Here is a 19,892-nt window from a genome sequence, read left to right as displayed (position 1 = left end):
TTATCCCGACGGGAGACAGAACTCTCCCGCACACGGCCCCGCCCCGCGGGCCGCGGGTGGCGCCCGCGCAGGCGCACTGCGCCCGGGGCCGGCCGCGCGACCGCTTCACTGACGTCAAAACACTCCGCGACGGCGGCCGCGGTTGCTGCGGAGCGGCTCCCGGTGTGCGTCCCGCCGATCCCGCTGTCCCGCCCGTCCCGGACCCACCGGCGGTGAGAGCCCTGCGGCGGGGCCGCCCCTCCCCCGCGGGGTGCCCGGGGCACGGCCGGGGGCGGTGCCCGCACGTGGCCGCGGTTGCGGCGCGGCCCCAGCCCGGCCCTGCCCGCGGCGGCTCTTGGGGCGCCGTGGCGGGCACGGGAGGGAAGGAAGGAAGCGGGGAAAGGGATGTCTCCGGCGTCCCGGGAGATGAGTGCTGTATTCTCTAATCGCAGTACTGCTCCCTTCAGCGGACGTAACTTCAAGGCACTTCTCGGTTATGCGTGCGGGAGAAACCAGTTCAAGTTTGGCGCGGGGGGAGCACGGAGCGACTCCCTGTGCTTTCTAGTAATTGTGCCTTGGTAACCATTAGTAACCAAGTGATGCAATATCGCTCAGCTCACATGGGCTTCATCTCAGCCTGCTGACCGGATTTTTTTATTGCTTTCCTAGATCTTCTTGGACGTCAATCAAATTTCACTTCTTGAATCATGGAGGGAGAACAGATTATGGAGGGACAGCCACAGGTATTATAAGAAATGTTTTATGTGCATTATGTTACATGTGTAAAAGGAGAATTTTAGCTTTGCTAACCATGTGTTATTTTACAGGTTCCGGAAAATCCTCATTCCGAATACGGCCTCACTGAAAATGTAGAGGTAACAAAGATTTTGTTGCAGTGGAAGTCACATTTGTGGTTTGGGGAAAGAAGTTGACTCCTGAGTCTAACTTCAGAAAATGTAATATTCTCAATGGAGCTAAGCAATACCTGTCCCTGGTGGAAATAGCTGTACATATATTTTCTGTTGTGCTACTTCCATTGTTCTAAATGATACTGAAGTAGATAATGAGCCTTTTAATGAGTTGGGGTTTTTTTTAAGTATCTTATGATTATTATCTGTTCTGTTGCTGTCTGTGAGAGATACAGATATATATTATGGCACAAAAAAAGCTACCCACATTAGGCTCAACCTATGGTGAGTAGACTGGGAGAATCACTTCCTAACTCTATGACATTTATTTACTCTTCTTATCAAAGACAAGCTTTCAGCCTCCCTTTATTATAAGTTCCTACTCTGTGCTAAGCTTTTGCACAAACTACTTTAAAACATTTTCTGGGGCTCATCTCTCTGGTAACTGCTTGTGTCTATGCCTCAGCTTCCATGGTTCCTACAGGCCCATAACACACCAGTCCTGTGCCAGTAGATTCATGTACATTGCACTGAATACTTTTGGTTTACTGGCAGTGGGACGGTATCACTCTTCAACTACAGTTAATGGTGTAAGGTGATGCAGCACTTTTTGAGCAAAAAGTACCTGGAGGCATTTTGCATATGTTTTCTTTAAAGTGTCCATTTATACTTGAGTAGAGCACAGTCTCAAAGTACTTGACTTTACTAGAGTTCCCTTTGTCTGACTTCACCTGAATTCCTTGTGCTTTTACCATTTTGTGTTAGAAGCACATGTGTACAGGAACCATATAACTGAGACTCTTGTTGATATTCCTGTCTTAGTGGTGTAGAGTTCAAATCAGTGAATTTGAAGTGAAATTTAAAAAAATGGCAGAAATAAAAATTCCTGGGATTGGATGTCTTCTCTTGTAGAAAACTTAAAACTTCTTAACGTTGTTTCCCCAAAACATAGGAATTTAACAGAAGGTTCCTCTGAATTAGGTTTTTTTGCAAGGAAAAATATGCACTTAATATTCTTTAAAGATGTAAAGAAATTATTGCCATCAAATTGCAGAGATGGGTACTTTGCACACACACTTCAAAGTAGATGTGGCTGCTATTACCAATGTTCATTCATGTTTTTGGTTTTTTTTTACTTCAGAGGATAGTAGAAAATGAGAAACTAAATGCTGAGAAAACATCAAAGCAGAAGGTGGATCTTCAGTCATTACCCACACGTGCCTACTTGGATCAGACAGTTGTACCTATCTTGCTACAGGGACTTGCTGTTCTTGCAAAAGAGAGGTAAGATGCTTCTGTGTTCCTTCTGTTCCTAGGAAATGCAGGTCTCAAACTCGGGCAGTGCAGCACCTTTCAGGCCTCCCACACCAAATATGGTATTGCTCTTTGTAAGGTCCTCATTATAACAGGTTTATGAACCCATGAATTGCTGTGATTGACCATGCAGGGTGGGTTCCTCACTTAGGCACATATGGCATGACAGGAGTAATTTATTGAAATCATCATCTCCCAATAAGGTACACTATTGTGAAAGTTTTAGAGGGAAAAATGGGAGAGGTTTTGTTATTAATTTTATCATGTAATTCACCTTAGAGAAGCAAGGCAAGAGGATGTTCTGGTTCTGAAGATTTTTGTTGTGTGGAATTATAAACAGTTCTGCTTGATATTTAAGAGAAGGAAAGACAAATCAGGCATGACATGCATCTTTGTCAGAGATTAAGATACTTCCCAAAGGGTGTGGCTGAGCCTGCACTGTAAACACAGTCTGCTTCTGTAAGAAGCAGACTGATGGTTTATCTTCTGAATAAAGATTTTACTGTTGAGGTGCCCCAGCTCTCTTTACCAGTCAATGTAGACAGTATCATTCAACAACAGCAAACATTTGTTCATCTTAACAAAACTAATTTCTAGCCTCTTGGTGTGTCCTCACTAGTGGCAAATCGTACTTTGTGAGCCATCTCTCAAACTGAAATAATACAATCAAAAGCTGATATAGATGACCGTAATTGCATCATGGCACCTACACTCAGAAGAACCATCAACAGTGTATGAACTTCAAAAGCAGTTGAGAATTTAAACTGCAGTGTACAGACAGCTAATTAAGCAAAATTAGGCACCTAGGAAGGTCCACCCATGTGCACACCTGAGGGATGTGCAGATCTTCAGCTGATATCTGTGGGAGTTCTGCTGCAGACTCAATGTAAAACACAGCCCAAGGTTAATACTCCACCCTTGCACTCTGAATACCTGTGTGACAGGCAAACTTTTTCCTCCCTTTCCCTTTCTCTTTCCCTTCCCTTTGCCTTCCCTTGTCTTGCCTTGCCTTTTTTCTATCTTCATTATGGGGTCTCATCACAGAAGTGAAATTGGATCATTGATAGGAGGGGTTAGGAAACATACAGGTAGTATGAACCTACCAGGACAAACTGTCTGTTCAGCTGAGCATAGTAAACCCTCAGGAGTGAGAAAGCTGAACTCTCAGCTCTGCTGTATAATCTACTGCTTAAAATTGAACAGGAAAATAACTAGTGGATGCTAAGTTATTTTTCAAAGGAATATAGAAATGTTCAGGGAACAGCCCAGTACATCTGATAATCATGCCTGGAATTCAGTAGAAATTACCATCCAGGATAGTGAGCATATGGATAAATGACATATTTGGGAGGAGGTCAACACAATTTGTGTTAGGTCTTTTAAGTGTATTGGAGTTAATTGAAGGAGTTAGTAAGCATACATAAAGAGGAATGCAGATGATGCACTCTGTTTAAATTTCCAAAAAGATTTTCACATTGTTGTTCAGTAACAGCTTTTAAAATTAGTTAGTTGCTGTTGGGATTAAAGGAAGTGCCTTTATATCGATGAGGAACTGATAGGAAGATATGAGATAAAGGGTAGAAATAAATGTTGAATTTTCACAGTGAAATGAGCTCAACACTAGAATCATGGAAAAGATCACTTACAACAATTTGAAGAAGTGGCGGACAGAAGTTGTTAATGAGACTGAGTTTTACAGAATAGATTTTAAGTTGATTAATTGTAAATAATTGCACGGGAACTTCATAAAACTGTGAAGACTGGCATGAAAAATTTAAACTGATAGAAAGTGACATTGAATCCAAATAAACATAAAGTTGTGGACCTCAGAGGGTAGTGAAAAACTCCACTGACAAAATGTTAGATTCTGAGCTGAAAATTACTCTTGTGGAAAAATGATGTTAAACTGTTACATATATATGTCAATGCACTGCTTTAATCAAAAATAAATTCTGAATGGTAGCACTTAGAAATTGAAGGGGTAAAACCAACCTAAAATTAAAGAGGTAAAAAACAAGCATAATGTCACTATTTAAATTAAAAAGTGATGTTCTTATATTTTATTGTTATGTATAATTTCCCTGTATTCTGGTAGAATGTGAAAAAGTGAGAGTGACAAGGTGGTCATAAGTATGGAATACTATCTCTATATGGAATGACTGACTAGATGATATCTAGAGAAGAGGCTTCTGTGGATGAACATATTAGGAGCCTGTTAAATCACAACAGCACAGAGATGATGGATTGGGATGGACTGTTTATTATCTCTCCTGATTCAGTAATCAAATTAAATGAAGCAGGTAGCAAATTCATAATGAACAAAGGGCTGATCCTTCACAGGTCACATAATTAAGCTATTTTTGTGCTTTCAGTTGAGGACATTAACATTTTATTTGTGTTCAAGAGGCAACTGGTCAAAGCTGTAGAGGAATCCACCCCAGACTATTAAGGGTACTAGCTCAGGAATTGGTACATGCTTGGATGCCAAAAGGATGGTCCCGAGAAGTGTCTCTGCATATTTTTGTTGTTGTTTTTGTGCTCTTTATAGGCAACTTGCTCACTGCCAGACCTTTGGTTTGACATGCTCTGGAATAAGTATGTCATTCTGTGGACAGAATCCAGATTAGCAGGATTCACATGGTATAGCTGGAGGAGTTCTTTTAAAAAAACCTACAGACTAAGGCCAGTGATCAGAAGTGTTTATTATTGACTACTTGCAAGTTACAGCACTTCTCAAACTTGAAGATTTGTTGTGTTTTGTTTCAGTTGCCAGAAACCATGAAAACAACTCTTAATACACTAAGCTACACAATAACCACTTGAAAAAAAAAAGAAAAAAGAAAAAAAGCAGAGATTCAGTTTAAATAACATGAGTAAAGAAAGAGGCAAATGCATGTCATATTCAATGATGTACATACAGTATTTATGCTTGCAGACTGTGATTTTATGTATGTCAGTTCTGTTCTAGCAATTTAGTAACATTGAACCCACTTTGTGACTAAGACCCCTTTTTAAAAACTTTCTCATTAGACATAAACTGGAAATTTACAGTCACTCTAGGTAGTTGGTCATCCCTAAATCAATGCTTAGAAGTGTTTGGGACGAGCTGTGTTGCTTTTAAGGGAAGGTGATTGGTTCTTCAGCTACCTTATTCCATATAATAACAAATAATTATTTTTGATTTACTTTTTTTTTTTTCAGACCGCCCAATCCCATTGAATTTCTAGCAGCATATCTTTTAAAAAACAAGTCACAATTTGAGGACCGAAATTAACTCCATAAAAATGAGGACAGTTGGGCTGCTAGACTGAAATGCTCATTTGCCGCAATTTGTTTTCTGCTGTAAAAATCCTTTAGCCACGTTGTTGTCTTTCTTAACTGCACAATTTGCTTTATCTTTTGAGTTTATTTAATAAAGAACACTTTACATTTAATTGTTCTCTTGTTTTAAACTAGCTATTAAGAGATTTTGAAAATAAAATACTGAAACTCCACTACTGGATGAAAGTCTGAATAATTCCATCGCATGGCTGATAATTTATATAACTTAATTGGGTTTTATATAGCACCCTCCAGTGCAACATGCCTAAACAGAAAGCAAACAAATGCAGAACAATTAAAATTTAATTGAGAACTTGCTTCAGAACACCGGGAATGGGTTTAGTTAAAACAAACAAGGAGATCCAGCAGCTGAACAGATCACCTAGAGACAGCATCCAGTGTCTCACATAGGTACATTAATGAGGTGTGCTGTTCAGCATTTGTCATTGCTCTCCTAGGGCTGGATTCAGCTGAAACACAGAATGAATTTGGAAGTGACATATAAGAGTTCTGTAATTCAGGTCTCTGTACTGCTACCCTTAGTTGAATTGTCTAAAAACTTGCAGGGACTGAGGTCTTGCTGTTAGTCTTAGTAGGAAGGTTTTCACTATTTTACATACATCTTATTTTCTTAAAACAGAAACATTGAATTAGTGCAGTCTAAGAGCAGTAAGAGGGGGGAACAAAAATTGAAAGAAGCCTGCAAACCCCAAATCAAGTGTAAAAGCTGTTTTCTTTTGGAAAATGTACCAAAATTTGGAAGGAGATTGCTAATTCTATTGCATTGTGGTGAATACAGTCTCCATCAAACAGTGACACTAAAAAGATACTGAAAGGATTTTAACAAGAGTGTTTTGACTTTCTGGAATGACTAATAACATTTAAGTGAAGACAAGGAAGCACCATAAAGACTTGGTACTGCTATTTTTATTGCTAAAATGGCATTCCAACATTTCATAAGAAACAACTTTGCAAGACTGTAAGAACTGTTAAATGCAAAGGGAATCTAAGCTGCTCCCCAGCTTCTGTGTTGAGAATTTGTGTAAGACCAAACAAAAAGAAGCAGTTTCACTTTTAATCCTCCCCAGACAGAGCAATTTTCTTAGATTTTTGTATCTGAATTCAGAATTTCAGATTTCTTACCTGACAGTAATACCTGTCAAGCAGCTGCACAGAACTTGAAACACTCTGGCTTTCTGCACAGCTCTTGCATCAACCTGGAATCTCAAAGCATCAGTCCCAGTACCAAGGGAAGCTGTTCCTGCTAGCAGTGTGCCATCCACTCAGCTGCTGGTGTCACTGGTACATGGTGTCATCTGCTATTATTTTCCCATCTAGGCTAGAGATTTAATTCAAGAGAATGAAAAAGCCATGTTCACACAGTGATGGTGTTAGAAGATTTACTACAGCAGCTTTTCTGGGCAGCCTCTTCTAAGAAATAAATTGTTATGTGACTAGCAGCAGTGAACTCACCACTCTAAAAATTAAATCTTAGTGATTACTGTGAAGGTATGACAAGTCAATAAGATAAACACAACCATTTTCCTTACTTGTTAAATTCGCTTCACCCATTGAGAGCTTCTGCATGGAAGATACTCTGTAACAGGAATAAGTATCAAGTTAATACCTGTATTATCTAGTTCTCAGTTACAAAAGTAATGATAAAGTCTAAATTTTAAAAGCATTTACTTGTTTTAAACTCTGCATTACAAAACCATGAAAATTCTGTGAAGAGACGCGACACATGCTTGTGATCCCAATTTAATCTAGAAAGTGGTACTGTTTTTCCACAGGAAATAACAGTTCTGAAAGCTTCAAGACAAATTGTATTAAATTTTGAAATACAAATACTTTTAGAGTAAAAGCTTGAAGAAGTACTTAAAAATGGCAACTTTAGATGTATGACAGGCCACTGCTAAGTATCTGAAAGCCATTATATCTTTTTTTAAATTATTTTTTAGTGTTAACTACCCCAGGTAACTGAGTATATGCTCCAAATGGCAGTAAAATTGAGTAGAAAATAAAATGGAATACCTAGTTTACTTGACAACATACCTTTCAAGATTACTATTTTAGATCTCCAGTATCCAGAAGTCACTATTCAGTAACTGTGAAAGTATTATATATGTGTCATATGTAGTATATTAAAGTGTGCTTTTTTAACTGCTTCTACTGAGAACATTGTCATTTACCTGGAGGAGAACAAAGACAGAAGAAACGATTTCCCACTAAAAGCAATTCTGATCAAAGGATTCTACATCCTTCTATTCTGAAGCCAGTTACCACCTAAAATTACAGTTTGACTTGCCAAATTCCTTTTTTTTTGGTTTTTTTTGCTCCTCTGATTTATCAAGGACTTTCTCCAAAATCAATACGTGTCTTTGAGCAATCTGTTTTATTTTCTGAGGCACTGTCACCATTGTAAAAGCAGTGTGATCAAAGGAACTTTTCTCTCCCCATCAGACTTTCTAGAAATAAAAGACCTGCTTTTAAACATATGAAAAATCTGAAAAATTCTGAAAGGTACAAGCAGTTGAAACCCGTAGGTTGGAAAGGAAACATGAGAAAAATTCCTATGCCTACCACGCTTCATAGAGTGGAGGTTTTGATATATTACCATTGTACTAATTACATAACAAATTATTCTTAGCCAAGCCTTAGCTTGTGTTCCCTATGCCATTTCATAGTCAGGATTCATTTTAAGAGTGACTACATAGCCTAGATCACAGAAATACAGAATGCCAGCTGTTATAGAAAGAGACATTTTACCATGATGAAAAGTCTATCAGCACTGTTTCTGCCTGTGTTACCATTCAAATACAGTTTTATGCAAGGATTTCAAATGTAAATGTACCATGAATAATTATGGGGCAGTTTACATCAGTGCTAGTGCAGCACTGACTAGGAAAATGTCACATTCCCATTCCAAATGTGCTTTCAGCTCTCTTCTAGAAGTTTGCTTTGCAGTAGTGTGTAACAGACCCGTTTTCCAAAAGGAGCCTAAATTGATGAAAGACTGCTGGGTGGTTGAGCGGTATTTACAAGATGGGTAATTACCCACTGATATAATCTCAGATGCTCTTATGTTGCACAGGAAGTGGAGAGATTTCCCTTGTAAGGACTGTGAAGCTGGGGGTGAGGCGGGGGTGTCTGCTTTTAACAGCAGAAGGAAGGACTGGTAGGAACAGCAGGTTCCTCAGATGCAGAACAACAGTTTGTAAATAGAAAAACCTCAAGTAACAGTGAACAGCTTCCTGAGAAGGGAGGGGACAGGAAGAGGGCATTGTGAAAAACACCATAGGAAAGAACCACGTGCAAGAGGACAATGGGAGCAAAAACGGAGAGCAACAGACCATGAAAGCAGGGCCAGCTGAAATCCTCCCATCCCAGCTGATCACACGGTGTTACTGGAGGAAAACCCTGCATGCTAAGGACACTTGCCAGTGCCTTCACCCCATTTTCCAGGGAAGGAAGAACCTGCCAACAGACACACATGTGCAGCAGAGGTCTGTGCTTTAAGGGTGTGCAAACCTGGGGGATTGTCCATGCATCATGTCAGAGAAAAATGACTGGAATAACAGCTTGGAACTGTTAAGTTACTGTTCCAATACAGCTTGGAATGTTAAGTCCTGTTACTGTTCCCCATACAAAAAGTGCTTGGAAGAACTGTAGATGAAGAAGGAGTATTTCCCAACCAAACCCATGCTTCACATCATTCCACTGAAAGCTCAGCCTAGTTTCTCAGGTTTTGGCTAGAACATTTTGATACATTGTGTCCTGAGTACCAGGAAGCCCAGCACTGCCATCGGTGGGATGGACAGTTCCCTGTGGAAGGGGACCCACAAGGATAAAGTCCAACTCCTGGCCCTGCACAGGACACCCAAGACTCACACCATGTGCCTGACAGTATTTCCCAAACAGTTCTTGAAGAGCTGAGTGCTTTTGTGTTTCTGCCTCTTCCATGTACAGGTGGTGCAGAGGGAGCACATCACCAGTCCTTACACAAAGAGCTGATGGTAGGAGAGGACAGTTACCAACAGGAACCCACAAATCACTAAACACTGCTCAATGGTATGAGGACCACTTATGACAGGGTACAAATGAATATCCTACTGTCACCCTTAGCAGTGGAACTGGCAGAAGTTCCTTTTGTAGTGTTCTGGCTGACAAGCTTTGTCAGGAGCAAGCAAAAACTGGAGGATGTTCTTCAGCTTCCATGGGCTCTGGACTGACAGTGCCAATTGATAACAGAGAAGGGCAGAGAATCACCTGGCTGTCACAGTGCTTGTGGCACACACCACAGGTTAAGGATTAGCAAGAAGAAAGCCTGTGCTTTCTGTGACCTCCAACACTGAGCTGTAGTGTTCCTCTGCATCTATGGGGATGCTGTGTCCATGTTACACCCAGCAAAAACTTAATCCTAATCTAGGAGAGGTAAAACTACACACAAGGAAAGAAAGGGCAATGAGGAAAGCAAGGGAGAAGGAAGCTTAAAAAAGAAGCATAAGGAGAAAAGGAATCCAGCCTGTTATATAGCAACAAGAAGAAATATATTTAAGAAATTTTAAAAGGCAAGCTGAAGAGGAAAAAACCACTAATAAAGAAAGGTAGTATACCCAGAAGAAAATACTTGTAAAATGTTTTTACTTACTAAACCACCTGGTTTACTACTCAGTTCTTATATTTTAATTTAATTGAAAGGAAATGCTTAGAGAAAATGAAAGCTTTTCCTCTAAGTTATAGAAAATAATAGCAGATAATTAAAATTATGTTTTATAATAAAACGTTCCTGCTAGCAGCCTCTTCTAACTGTTGGTGATGGACTGTGAAACAATGGTGTACCAAATAACTTGAATATACCCTGATGTGACCCATTTTTAAAGTATATAATCACAACATGTACTTTTCTCCATGCAGTAAACTTTAGCCTCTGCTGCATTTGTTAACTTTATTGAAGAATTAGTTTATTGAAGGATCACTCCAGAAACCAGTCTTACTACTGAAGTTTATGTAAATGATTTGAGAGGTACAAATGGGTATCAATATAGTTAATGGTCAATATAACTACCAATATGGTTTCATGTTAAAACAGTCAGGCAGGGTATTTTTTCCGGTCTATGCAGCAGTTATAATCTGCATTAACCTTTTTGAACCCACTGTTTGTAAAATAACAATAGAATAATGTAAGGCTTTGTAGAGCAGTGAAGGCTTCGTAGAACATTAGACATTTGCTGGGATAATCGAGGCCCATTTCCTCATGGCTACCTATTAGAAATATTATTAATGGGAGACCCCAGTCCTTACCGCCTCTCAGCTGCACTGCCAAGGCAGTGTCATGGGTGCAGAGGAGGATCCTCACTGATATAATGCCTTTGTCCCTACACTTCCTTTGTTTTACTGTAAAAAAATCAAAACCAAATCAAAACCAAGCAAACAAACAGTCCCCCAAACCTCCGTATTTCGCACGCATTAATAACCGCCTGGAGGTTTTTTCGAAGAACTAGATGACAAAGGGGGAGGAGGAGAGCGTGTTCGCGGGCCGGGCCGAGCCGTGCTCCCCCTCACAAAGGCCCAGTCTGCCTTCAAGGCCTCAATGGCCGCAGCCCCTCATCTCCGCTGTGGTTTCGTCTCTGCATCTCTCGCGTCAGCGGCCCAAATTGCTTTTTCCCTTCCCCCTTTGTACCGGCCCTTCTCCCCTTTTCAGTTCTGCCTCGTTAGCTATTTTGAGCCACGCTTGATGTCTCCATGGCAGCGGTCCATTCACCAGATAATAAAAAAAAAATAAAACTTGAAGGGGTGGGGAACTATTAAGCTGAGAAGAAGCGGAGACTTCCACACAGTTACACTCCCACGGCCCTCGCTCCGTGCCACGCTGCCGCGGGCGTCACCGCACGGGCAGGGAGGTGCAGGGAAGGCTCCCAGCTCGGAAACACGGAGGACCAGCGCAGCAAAATCCACGCTTCCAAAGATGCCTTTGGGAACCGGTGCTCCGTCCCTGGAGCCCTCGCCATCCCAGCTGCTACCGGGGCCATGCAGGGCGCGGGGGGCGGCGGGGACGGCGGGGGCAGCGCAGACCGGGGCGCTCCCCGGGGTCTCCCGGCCCCCCCGCGCCGCTCCCCTCACCTGACCCGCGCCCGGAATCTGCCCCGCCACCACGGAGACACGGCCCGGCCAATCAGCGCGCACGGCACCCATCACCACGGCAACGCGCCGGCCAATCCGCGGCGGGCTCCCCCGCCTGGCCCCGCCCCCTACCCCTTCCCCCGCGGGGCGGTGCTACACTTGTCAAAGGAGTGGGCGGGGCCGGCGGAGAGCGAGCGGCCAATCACGGTGAGGCTTTTGCTTTGGTGCCCAATGGGGGCGCGGCGCCCGCGCGGTCCTTAGTCCACGGGAGCCGAGTGGGGCCAAACCCAGCTGCGGCCGCGGCCTCCTTCTCTCCGTGCCCCCCCACCCGCCGGCGCGGAGTTGGCGGCGGCGGCTTCGAGCTCTGTCTCCGCGTCCCCCTCCCGCGACCCCGCCCGGCCCCGCGCCCCCGGCCCGCGCCGCCCCGGCAGCGCCGCCTCCGCCCGCGGGGCCCGGGCCGTGCCGGGGGAGGAGGAGGGGGAGCAGCGCCGCCGCCGCCGCCGCCGCCGCGGGCGGGCCCGTCCCCCAGCGCCCCCCCCGAACACCATAGGCGGCTCCGGCTCCAAGATGTCCAACCGGGTGCTCTGCCGGGAGGCCAGCCACGCCGGCAGCTGGTACACGGCCTCAGGTACCGCCGCCGGGAGCGGGGAGCGGGCGGCGGGGGCTGAATCAGCACTTTGGGGCCGCCGGGGCCGGTACCGGGCGCGGGGAGGGGCCGCCGGCTCCGCCCCCGCCGGCACATGGCGGGCGGGGGTTGGGGTGCCGGGCCCGGCGGCGGCGGGGAGCGGGCTGGGCTGGGCACGGCTGTGCCGCCGAGCCCCGAACGCACCTGCCCGCCGCCGTGCCCCTCTTCTGCCGCCCCGGTGCCTGCAGCGGCGCCGCTCGGCGGAGCCCGGCGTTTGGCCGTCGCTGGGGATGGATCGGGGCCCCGGCTGCGCCTCGTGTGCCCGCCCTGCCCGGCAGCCGCGCCTCGCCGCTGCTCCGCCGGTGTCACGGCAGCGCGGCTGGAGCCTGCCCGGGGCTGTGCTTCGCACCGAGTGCTGCTCTCCGTCACAGCACACGGGCGGATTTCAGTGTTCCCAGCTGCTCCTGGGGTTTATTGGTTTTGTTTTGTTAATTCCATGAGAAAATACCGCCCGTTTGGGGTTAGAAGGCAGGGGGGAAGGTGTGAAAATAGGGTGTTTTATTTTACTTCTTGTCGAGGTATGAAAATAGGGAGATCTATTTCCCTTTTTGCAGTCCAAGGAAACCTTCTATTTTTCCTTCCCTAGCGCTTTCTTTAGAAGGAGTAAAAAGTTACTAAGCAATAGCGCGGAGTGGCTCTGTCCATTTAAACATGTGGCACTTGCAGAAGAAGAATAGAAGAAAAACGTGGTGCATTGGAGGGCGAGCTGCCGCTCCCCTCGCCCGCGCCAAAAAAAAGGGCAGAAACACGTAATAATGGCTTGATAGCACATGTGTTTGGAGATAAGTTTTGTTCGGTTTGGGGGCAGAACCGCTTTTGTGAAAAGGATGCACGTTTGTCTCTTCAGAGCTGTTAATAAGATTTGTAAGGGATGTTCTTTTACTGGCCCCGGGAGTAAAGATGATTACAGAACTGCAGGTGAACGAGCTTAGATGAACAAGAGGCTGTCGAGATGAGCAGTTCAGAGGGATGGGGGGGTACAATTGAAAATAAACCAAACCAAACAATGAAATATTGCATTCAGGATCCTAAATTAACGTCTAAGAAGAATTGGATGTGACAAGTCATACACTTCTCTTGGCTAAAATAGATGTGGTTTCCCTTCTCCTCCATAAATTGATGAACAAAGTATGAGGCAAAAAAAATGAAAGGGAAGAAAGAAATACAGAGAAGAGGGAAACACAGGAAGAGGTGGATTGTGTGATAAGTAGCTGGGCTTCAAATGGTTGGGTAGGCATTTTCGAGACAACAATAGAGGATGATTGTTTTCCTTGTGAGCTTAATATTCTAAACATAATTCTTGTGTCCATGACAAAACTGGCCTCAAATCTTTGTGCAGCTTGCAACTACGTTTATTTCTGATGATCTAGAAAGACAGATAGTACTCCATTTACAGAAAATATACAAAATCGTGTCATAAATATAGATTTAACCAAAGACATCAAAACATCCGAGCTTTGTGGTAATCAAATTGCTCCTGCAATTTATATTTTCATTTATGAGTAAGGCAGAAAACTGATGTGTGATATGGAATGGCTACATAACCTTACACACAAATTTTGTCGTTTGCTTGGCATTGGACTTCCTGTCAAGTTATTACTGGTTACCAGGAAATAAGAATTTTAATTTTTTAAAAATAAATTAAGAGGCATGGATTCTGTGTTTGACTGTTTTCTTCTCAGTGAAAATGCAGTGCATAATTTAGTTAGGCTACGCTGTGCGTGTGACTAGTTTGGCCAGTACTAGTTGTTTGTAGTCGGACATCCAAAAGCATGTTACTCCCCTTGCTTTTGGGCAGCCCTCTGGCAGTTGCTTATGAGGAGATGTGGGATGGTTGCCCAGACACACTGCATGAAAAAAAAAACCCAAACTGAATCATGTTGTAATAATGAATTATGACAGCTGTGCTTGTGACAACTTAAATTGTTACAGTGTGTATGGTGGGGGTAAGTGGTTGATGTTGCATAATCTGGGGATTTTGGAAATGTTTTTCCTTAAATGAGCAAGGAGTATTTTGTGTCTTGCTATAGAACTCTTTTCTGCTGTTTGCACTGGGTATGTGAGAGCAGGAATTGTGCCTGTTCAGCAAGACAAGGACTACCTATTATTTATTGCTCAAAAGCAATAAATAATAAATAAATAATTTTGTGTGCCATTTAGGAAGGTCCATCAAAACTCGAGAGAAAACAAATGGGGACCAAGAGGCTGTGCGTTCATTGTAGATTTAACTTAAAATCTTCCTGTATTTCAGGCCAGACTCACATGTCAGCTGCTACCTCAAACTTGTAACGTGGTCTCCTCAATTGTACTGCTTGAAGAAAGTGGATTTTACCATGTGTTTTCAGCCTGCATACCTTCAAGGCTGGAGCTGAGGCAGGGATTAGTTTGAATTGTGATAGTTCTTCAGCGTGTTCCCATGGTTCTCTGGGGATTGTCTTTTCAAGTCCTCCTCCCTCCTCTGTTCTTGGTGCTCCTGTCTCGGCCCAGAAACGATTTGTTGTGTTTTGTATAAACTGGTTAGTGTTTGAGCTTCCCCTTTCCTCCAAACTGCTCTCCTTCCACAGAGCTGAGTTTGACTACACAGGGTGAGTGGGTGCCCTGCCCCTCATCCTGCTCTGTAGTTAAGATGATCCATCTGAAAGGGTAATGAGAAATGTGATTTTTTTACAGATATGTTCAAAATCTTTTCTGAAAGCATTTTTAAAAGGGTTGAGTGAGGATAAGGTTTTTAAGTGGTAGTTTATCCTGAGGTGCCTGGTACCTAGGGGTAAAATGTCAACACACCATCCAGGATGATGCATGGCATCCTGTGCTTGGGAGGGGGTTTACTGCAAAAGTGAAGCACCCATTGATATTAAAAATAAAAAATCTCTGAAATCTGGCTGTAGAAGTCAGCTCTGGGAAAGAAGGACCAAAGCCAGCTGAGGGGGAAGACAAAGAATGGATACAGAATGCAGTCTTTTTTTTTTTTTTTTTTTTTTTTTTTGGGTGAGCGGGGGGAGGTCAGAGGATATTCTTAAACTGGCTTAGCTGTCTCCTGCACTCCAGGAATGGCAGCAATATCACAAGTGAAGCCACAACCAAGAGGAAGCTGCTACTCTTCGTGGATGGTCAGTCAATGCAACGTGTGTAAGAGGAGGGTTTGGAAGAAATGCCACTTCTTGTCTTTAGAGCTGCTCATTTCCATGGGGCAGCAATTGTTTCAGCTGAAAATAGACCATTGCTCCATCATTTTCTCCAGCCATGGGATGTGCACTGCTTAGGTTCTGCCTTGGAAAATATAAACATGCCCTCCATTCTAGTATGAATACACCACCTACTTGTATGATGCTAATGAATGCTGTAGAGCAGGTGGGACTGGCTGGGCAATTATGCACATTCAGATATGTTCACATGTTAGAATGTTTCATCTTAGTAAACAACTTTGTATTAGAGAGAAAGTTAGGTCCCAGGGAGAAAGCTCACTGCTTCCTACTCAGTAAAGCTGAGAAGGGGGCAAGAAGTGGAAGATCAACTTCACCATGATGTAGCATTTTTCTTCCCATGTGTTCTTCATTGTGTGCTGTTGTGACAACAAAAAAAATCTAAAAATTAAGGTCTTTAAGGAGTTTCAGTCCGTGAGTTCAGTATGACAGTTCAAACCAAAATGTTTGTCATCTCTTTCCCCACACCAAGAATTCTAGAGGAAAGATAAGGTTCATTCCACATCAGTCAATGCAGGACCTTAATGAACTTGAGGTGTATACCTCTGGAGCATTTGATTGGCAGCAGACAGAACATTGAAGTCTGGTCAGTTGTTCCTCCTCCTCCTTAGCAGCACCACTGAGCATGGAAAGCTTTACAACTGAGCTTCCAGACTGAAACTGTGCTGTGCCCATTGCTGATAGTAGGTCACTGGTCTAACAACCTTGTTCTTTACTTGCAGAGCTTGATCTGCATGTCTGCTATTAAATAAAGTTAATGTTATATGACATGCCATTGCTTTTGTGGAATAGCAGCTTGGTGTGTACTGGCCACTGAAAACATTTGCAGAATTTAGATAAAAGCATACAATGTAAATAAAGGCAACACACAGCACTGCTGTCATGTAGATTGTTAAAAAAAAAGAAAATATCACTCTTATGTGGTGAAAAATAGTACACTCACATTTATTTTTGGAAGGAAGTCCCAGTCCTGCTGTGTTAATTCAACCACCTAGTATCCAGACGTCTTGAGAAATTGATTTTTAACCAGCAGGTGGAAGAGGAAGATTAAGGACAACTTGAAACAAAAATGGCATAATTTTCAGTGGCTTTGAATGCTGCCAGACACATTCCTAGATACAAAAGAGCAGATGAAATGCAATGGAAATGACATGCTATCCTGAGCATGGTGCTGGGCAGTTATTGCTGTGGGAAATCAATCCCTACGCTTCTGAAATGGAAATAAACATTAACTATGTGTGTCCTTTTTTCCTCTGCTGCTTGTCATGACAAGTGGGATATCACATTATGGTGCTGAACATGGCTTATGGGCTCACAGCTGGCCTCCCTTGTCTGGCCCCTGGAAGTGCTGACTGAATACTGTGCTACTCCTTATTAATGTGTGCGATAAGAGTTCTTGTTTCAGCTTTTCCCCAGTCAGTGGCATGGTGATACAGGTAAAACATGAAGGGTTTTAGTAGGCTCTTCCAGGTCACAGGAGTAAAAATCAAATTGAGAGTGTACGAGAATAACAATACTCCATGATGTGAAACTTGCCCTGCAAAACAAGTTTGTTGTTGTATTAGTTAGGGTTTATTTCTCTGCTTTTCCTGACCAAACCATAATGGCCAGAGGTGTGCTGTTAGCCTGTGCCAACTTGTTTGAACTAGGAGAACCTTAATTTCCATAAGCTTATTAATGCAAATGTGAGTTGGCAGAGTAATTGCTGCATCGACTTGAAACACCATTGCACTCATTGTCTTGAATGCTCTTTTTTTTTTTTTTTTTTTTTAATGATGAGCCAAGTAAATGGCCAGTAAATATTTGAGGAGACTTTAAGCTTAATGGTGCACTTGTGTTTCTGCTGCCCTAGCTTGTCAGCAAAAGAACCCCGAAGGAGGTAGGCACTGACATCTTGTTGCTACTGTCTGTAAGGATTAAGCTTCTAACTTGTTTGGACAAGAAATGCCAGAACTCTCTAATAACTGGCTATTGTACTGCCAGCAATGTTTCAACCTCGTCTTTTGGACAGAAGTCTGCATGATGGTGTCTAGATCAGCAGGAAAGTATAATGCTTTGAAGAACTTCAGCAGACCAGAAAATAAATGAAAAGGCAATTGTGTGCCATGAATGATCAGTTCAGAGGTTGCATTTCCCTCAAAGTTGGCTACTATTTTCTCACATTTGCAACCCCTTCTATTCCTTTGTAATCCCCAGTAAGATCAGAATTAAGGCTTTTTTACTGCCTTTTTACTAAATACTGTTTTTTCTGGTGTCAAAACCCACTTACTCTGTGAGGTAGGCAACTTCAAGGTGCAATAGCAGTGTGATTCTGAGATAGCAAAACTGTTCTCATTTGTGCCTTCTGGGGCTTGGGGGCCCTGAGGAGTGATGGGAGGATGACTCTTCATTTTAACAAACAGTGCTGTAATCCAGCATTTGTATGCTTGTTGGCACGAGCTGGAACTTCTCATCAGCATTAGAGAAAGTGTGTACATCAGTTACAGCTGTTCCTGCATTGCTGTGGCGTTGCTGAGTGTGTGTAATCCATTCCCCAGGCCTGCTGCCCACAGTCTGTGAGGGCAATTTCTGCTGCTGGGTTCACTGACCCTGAGAGGCTGCATCCACCTTAACTTAGGGCAGAATCTCTTCTCTGTACTGTGCTGGATATGGGTCTCTGCAGCCGCTGAAGTGGTCAGAAGGGAATCACATGTGACTCTGTGTGGTTCAGACTAGGAATGCTGACGAGGGGTTGAGAAAGATGTTCTCTATGCCGTAGAAGAGTCCATAAAAGTGGTTTACTGTGGCATGCCAAGAACCCTGGCATACTCCTCAAAATTGGAATAACTCATCACAGTTTGTTCATAAATGTAATGTAGAAGTAGTGAATCATCATGTTGTTTGTAGATGGTCATAGACAAATGGATCCAGGAAAACATGGAAAAAGCATGTGGGGGTCACTGAAATGAGATGTGGTTTAGTGGTGAGCTTGACAGTGTTAGACTTATGGTTGAACTCTATGATCTCAAAGGTCTTTTCCAGCTTGAATAATTCTATGATCTCTTGTAGTGAAGGGAGCTTTCTGCAGTAGCAGGATAATTAATGTACCGATCATGAAATCTTAATGTTGTGACATTAGCTGAAGGATTACAAATACAGCTGTTAACTTCAGTTCTTACCTTGCAATCTGTGAACAACTAATCATAGTGTCTTACGAATTCATTAAGTGTTTGCTTTGCAATGTTAAATACCAAATGTAATATCTCTCTCCCTTTGGTAGTTTATCTTTTTTTAGGCTTTTTAGGGGTAAACTGGATGTGTCATTACTGACTCTTTTATGAATTAAACATGGAACCCAGCATTAATATGCAGACTGTATTATTTAGCATTGTATACTGAAAAAGCGTACTGGAATAATTTGAAATACAATTTCTAGGCTATTATTTCTAGCTGAATCACTTAAATACTGTCAAAATCAACATACTTCAAAAGAAAGAATGTAGATTCAACTTTCACTGTACAGTTGGAATTGAAAAAGAGTTTTATATTTGGTGTAGTTCTGGTATCATTAAAATAGGCCTGCAAGTATCACTTAGTGCACACTTTCACAGATCTCATTTACATTTAGTGTGTGTTAGAGCTAAAATAATTTAAAGAGGTTTGGAACAGAATGTCATTTGTTTGGATCTCTGAATGACCTGGGTACTGAGGTTTTTTTAAGGAGGCTAGGTAGGTACATGTTGGTTGATGTTCTTAATGAGTGGCGTTATAGTTTGATTTTTTTTTTTTTTAATTTCTGCCAACTTTCAGTAAAGGAAAATCAGTAACTAGTTGAGTACTGGAGAACTGGGGCATACAAGTAAGAACTGCCACCAAAGCAGATTTTGATATCTGTTTCAGTGTTTCTGTTGTGGCTTCAGTTTTATTTTCCCCCGTTCAAGCACTACTTGCAGTTTTAGTTCCATCTTACAATGTATATAAATAGGAATTAATGTGGCATTGGTGTAATCTCTAATTGTGTCTTAATTTTCCCCCAGGTTCTTGTTTGCATTAGTAAATTTCTGCGTTGCCTATAGTCTGATTTCGCCATTTTATCAACATTGGATGAGAGTATATGCTAGCAGTGGAGAATGTGCCCATTAACATGAGTTGTTGGAGATCACCTTCTATTCCTGACAAATCCTAGTCTTTGCATAGCTAAAACTTATTCTTTATTCGAGGATATGCCTTTTGTTGCATTGAGAAACAGGTTTGTTGTTTTTTTTTTTTTTTTTTTTCCCAAGTGCAGTCTGTGTTTTTTGAAAAATCTTTACACTTTTTGCAATTTTAACTGTTAGTCCTCTGTCACATTTCAGGTTTCAGTTTGCCTAACAATTTATT

General features: G+C 42.7%; 2 protein-coding genes across 3 annotated transcripts in view; both read left to right on the top strand.

Annotated features, from left to right (window-relative positions):
• The first annotated feature begins 98 nt into the window (after window positions 1-98).
• DPY30 (dpy-30 histone methyltransferase complex regulatory subunit) lies at window positions 99-5,695 on the top strand. Of its 2 annotated transcripts, none has more exons than XM_058802497.1 (5): window positions 99-212; window positions 649-722; window positions 807-854; window positions 2,029-2,171; window positions 5,403-5,695. In XM_058802497.1, the coding sequence occupies exons 2-5, from the start codon at window positions 687-689 to the stop codon at window positions 5,473-5,475; spliced, it is 300 nt and encodes a 99-aa protein (XP_058658480.1). In that variant the 5' UTR covers window positions 99-212; window positions 649-686; the 3' UTR covers window positions 5,476-5,695. The 2 variants fall into 2 exon arrangements, with proteins under 2 accessions (XP_058658480.1, XP_058658481.1); XM_058802498.1 differs by lacking the exon at window positions 99-212 and adding an exon at window positions 394-557.
• A 6,394-nt stretch (window positions 5,696-12,089) lies between these two features.
• MEMO1 (mediator of cell motility 1) overlaps window positions 12,090-19,892 on the top strand; it is a 29,090-nt gene continuing 21,287 nt past the window's right edge. Inside the window, exon 1 of the mRNA XM_058801193.1 lies at window positions 12,090-12,273. Coding sequence (XP_058657176.1) covers window positions 12,213-12,273 — 61 coding nt within the window. The 5' untranslated portion in view covers window positions 12,090-12,212. The remainder of the gene's footprint in view (window positions 12,274-19,892) is intronic.

This window comes from Ammospiza caudacuta, chromosome 3, assembly GCF_027887145.1.
Source record: "Ammospiza caudacuta isolate bAmmCau1 chromosome 3, bAmmCau1.pri, whole genome shotgun sequence".
Classification (NCBI taxonomy): Eukaryota; Metazoa; Chordata; class Aves; order Passeriformes; family Passerellidae; genus Ammospiza; species Ammospiza caudacuta.
This window is presented reverse-complemented; position numbering and strand designations above follow the sequence as displayed.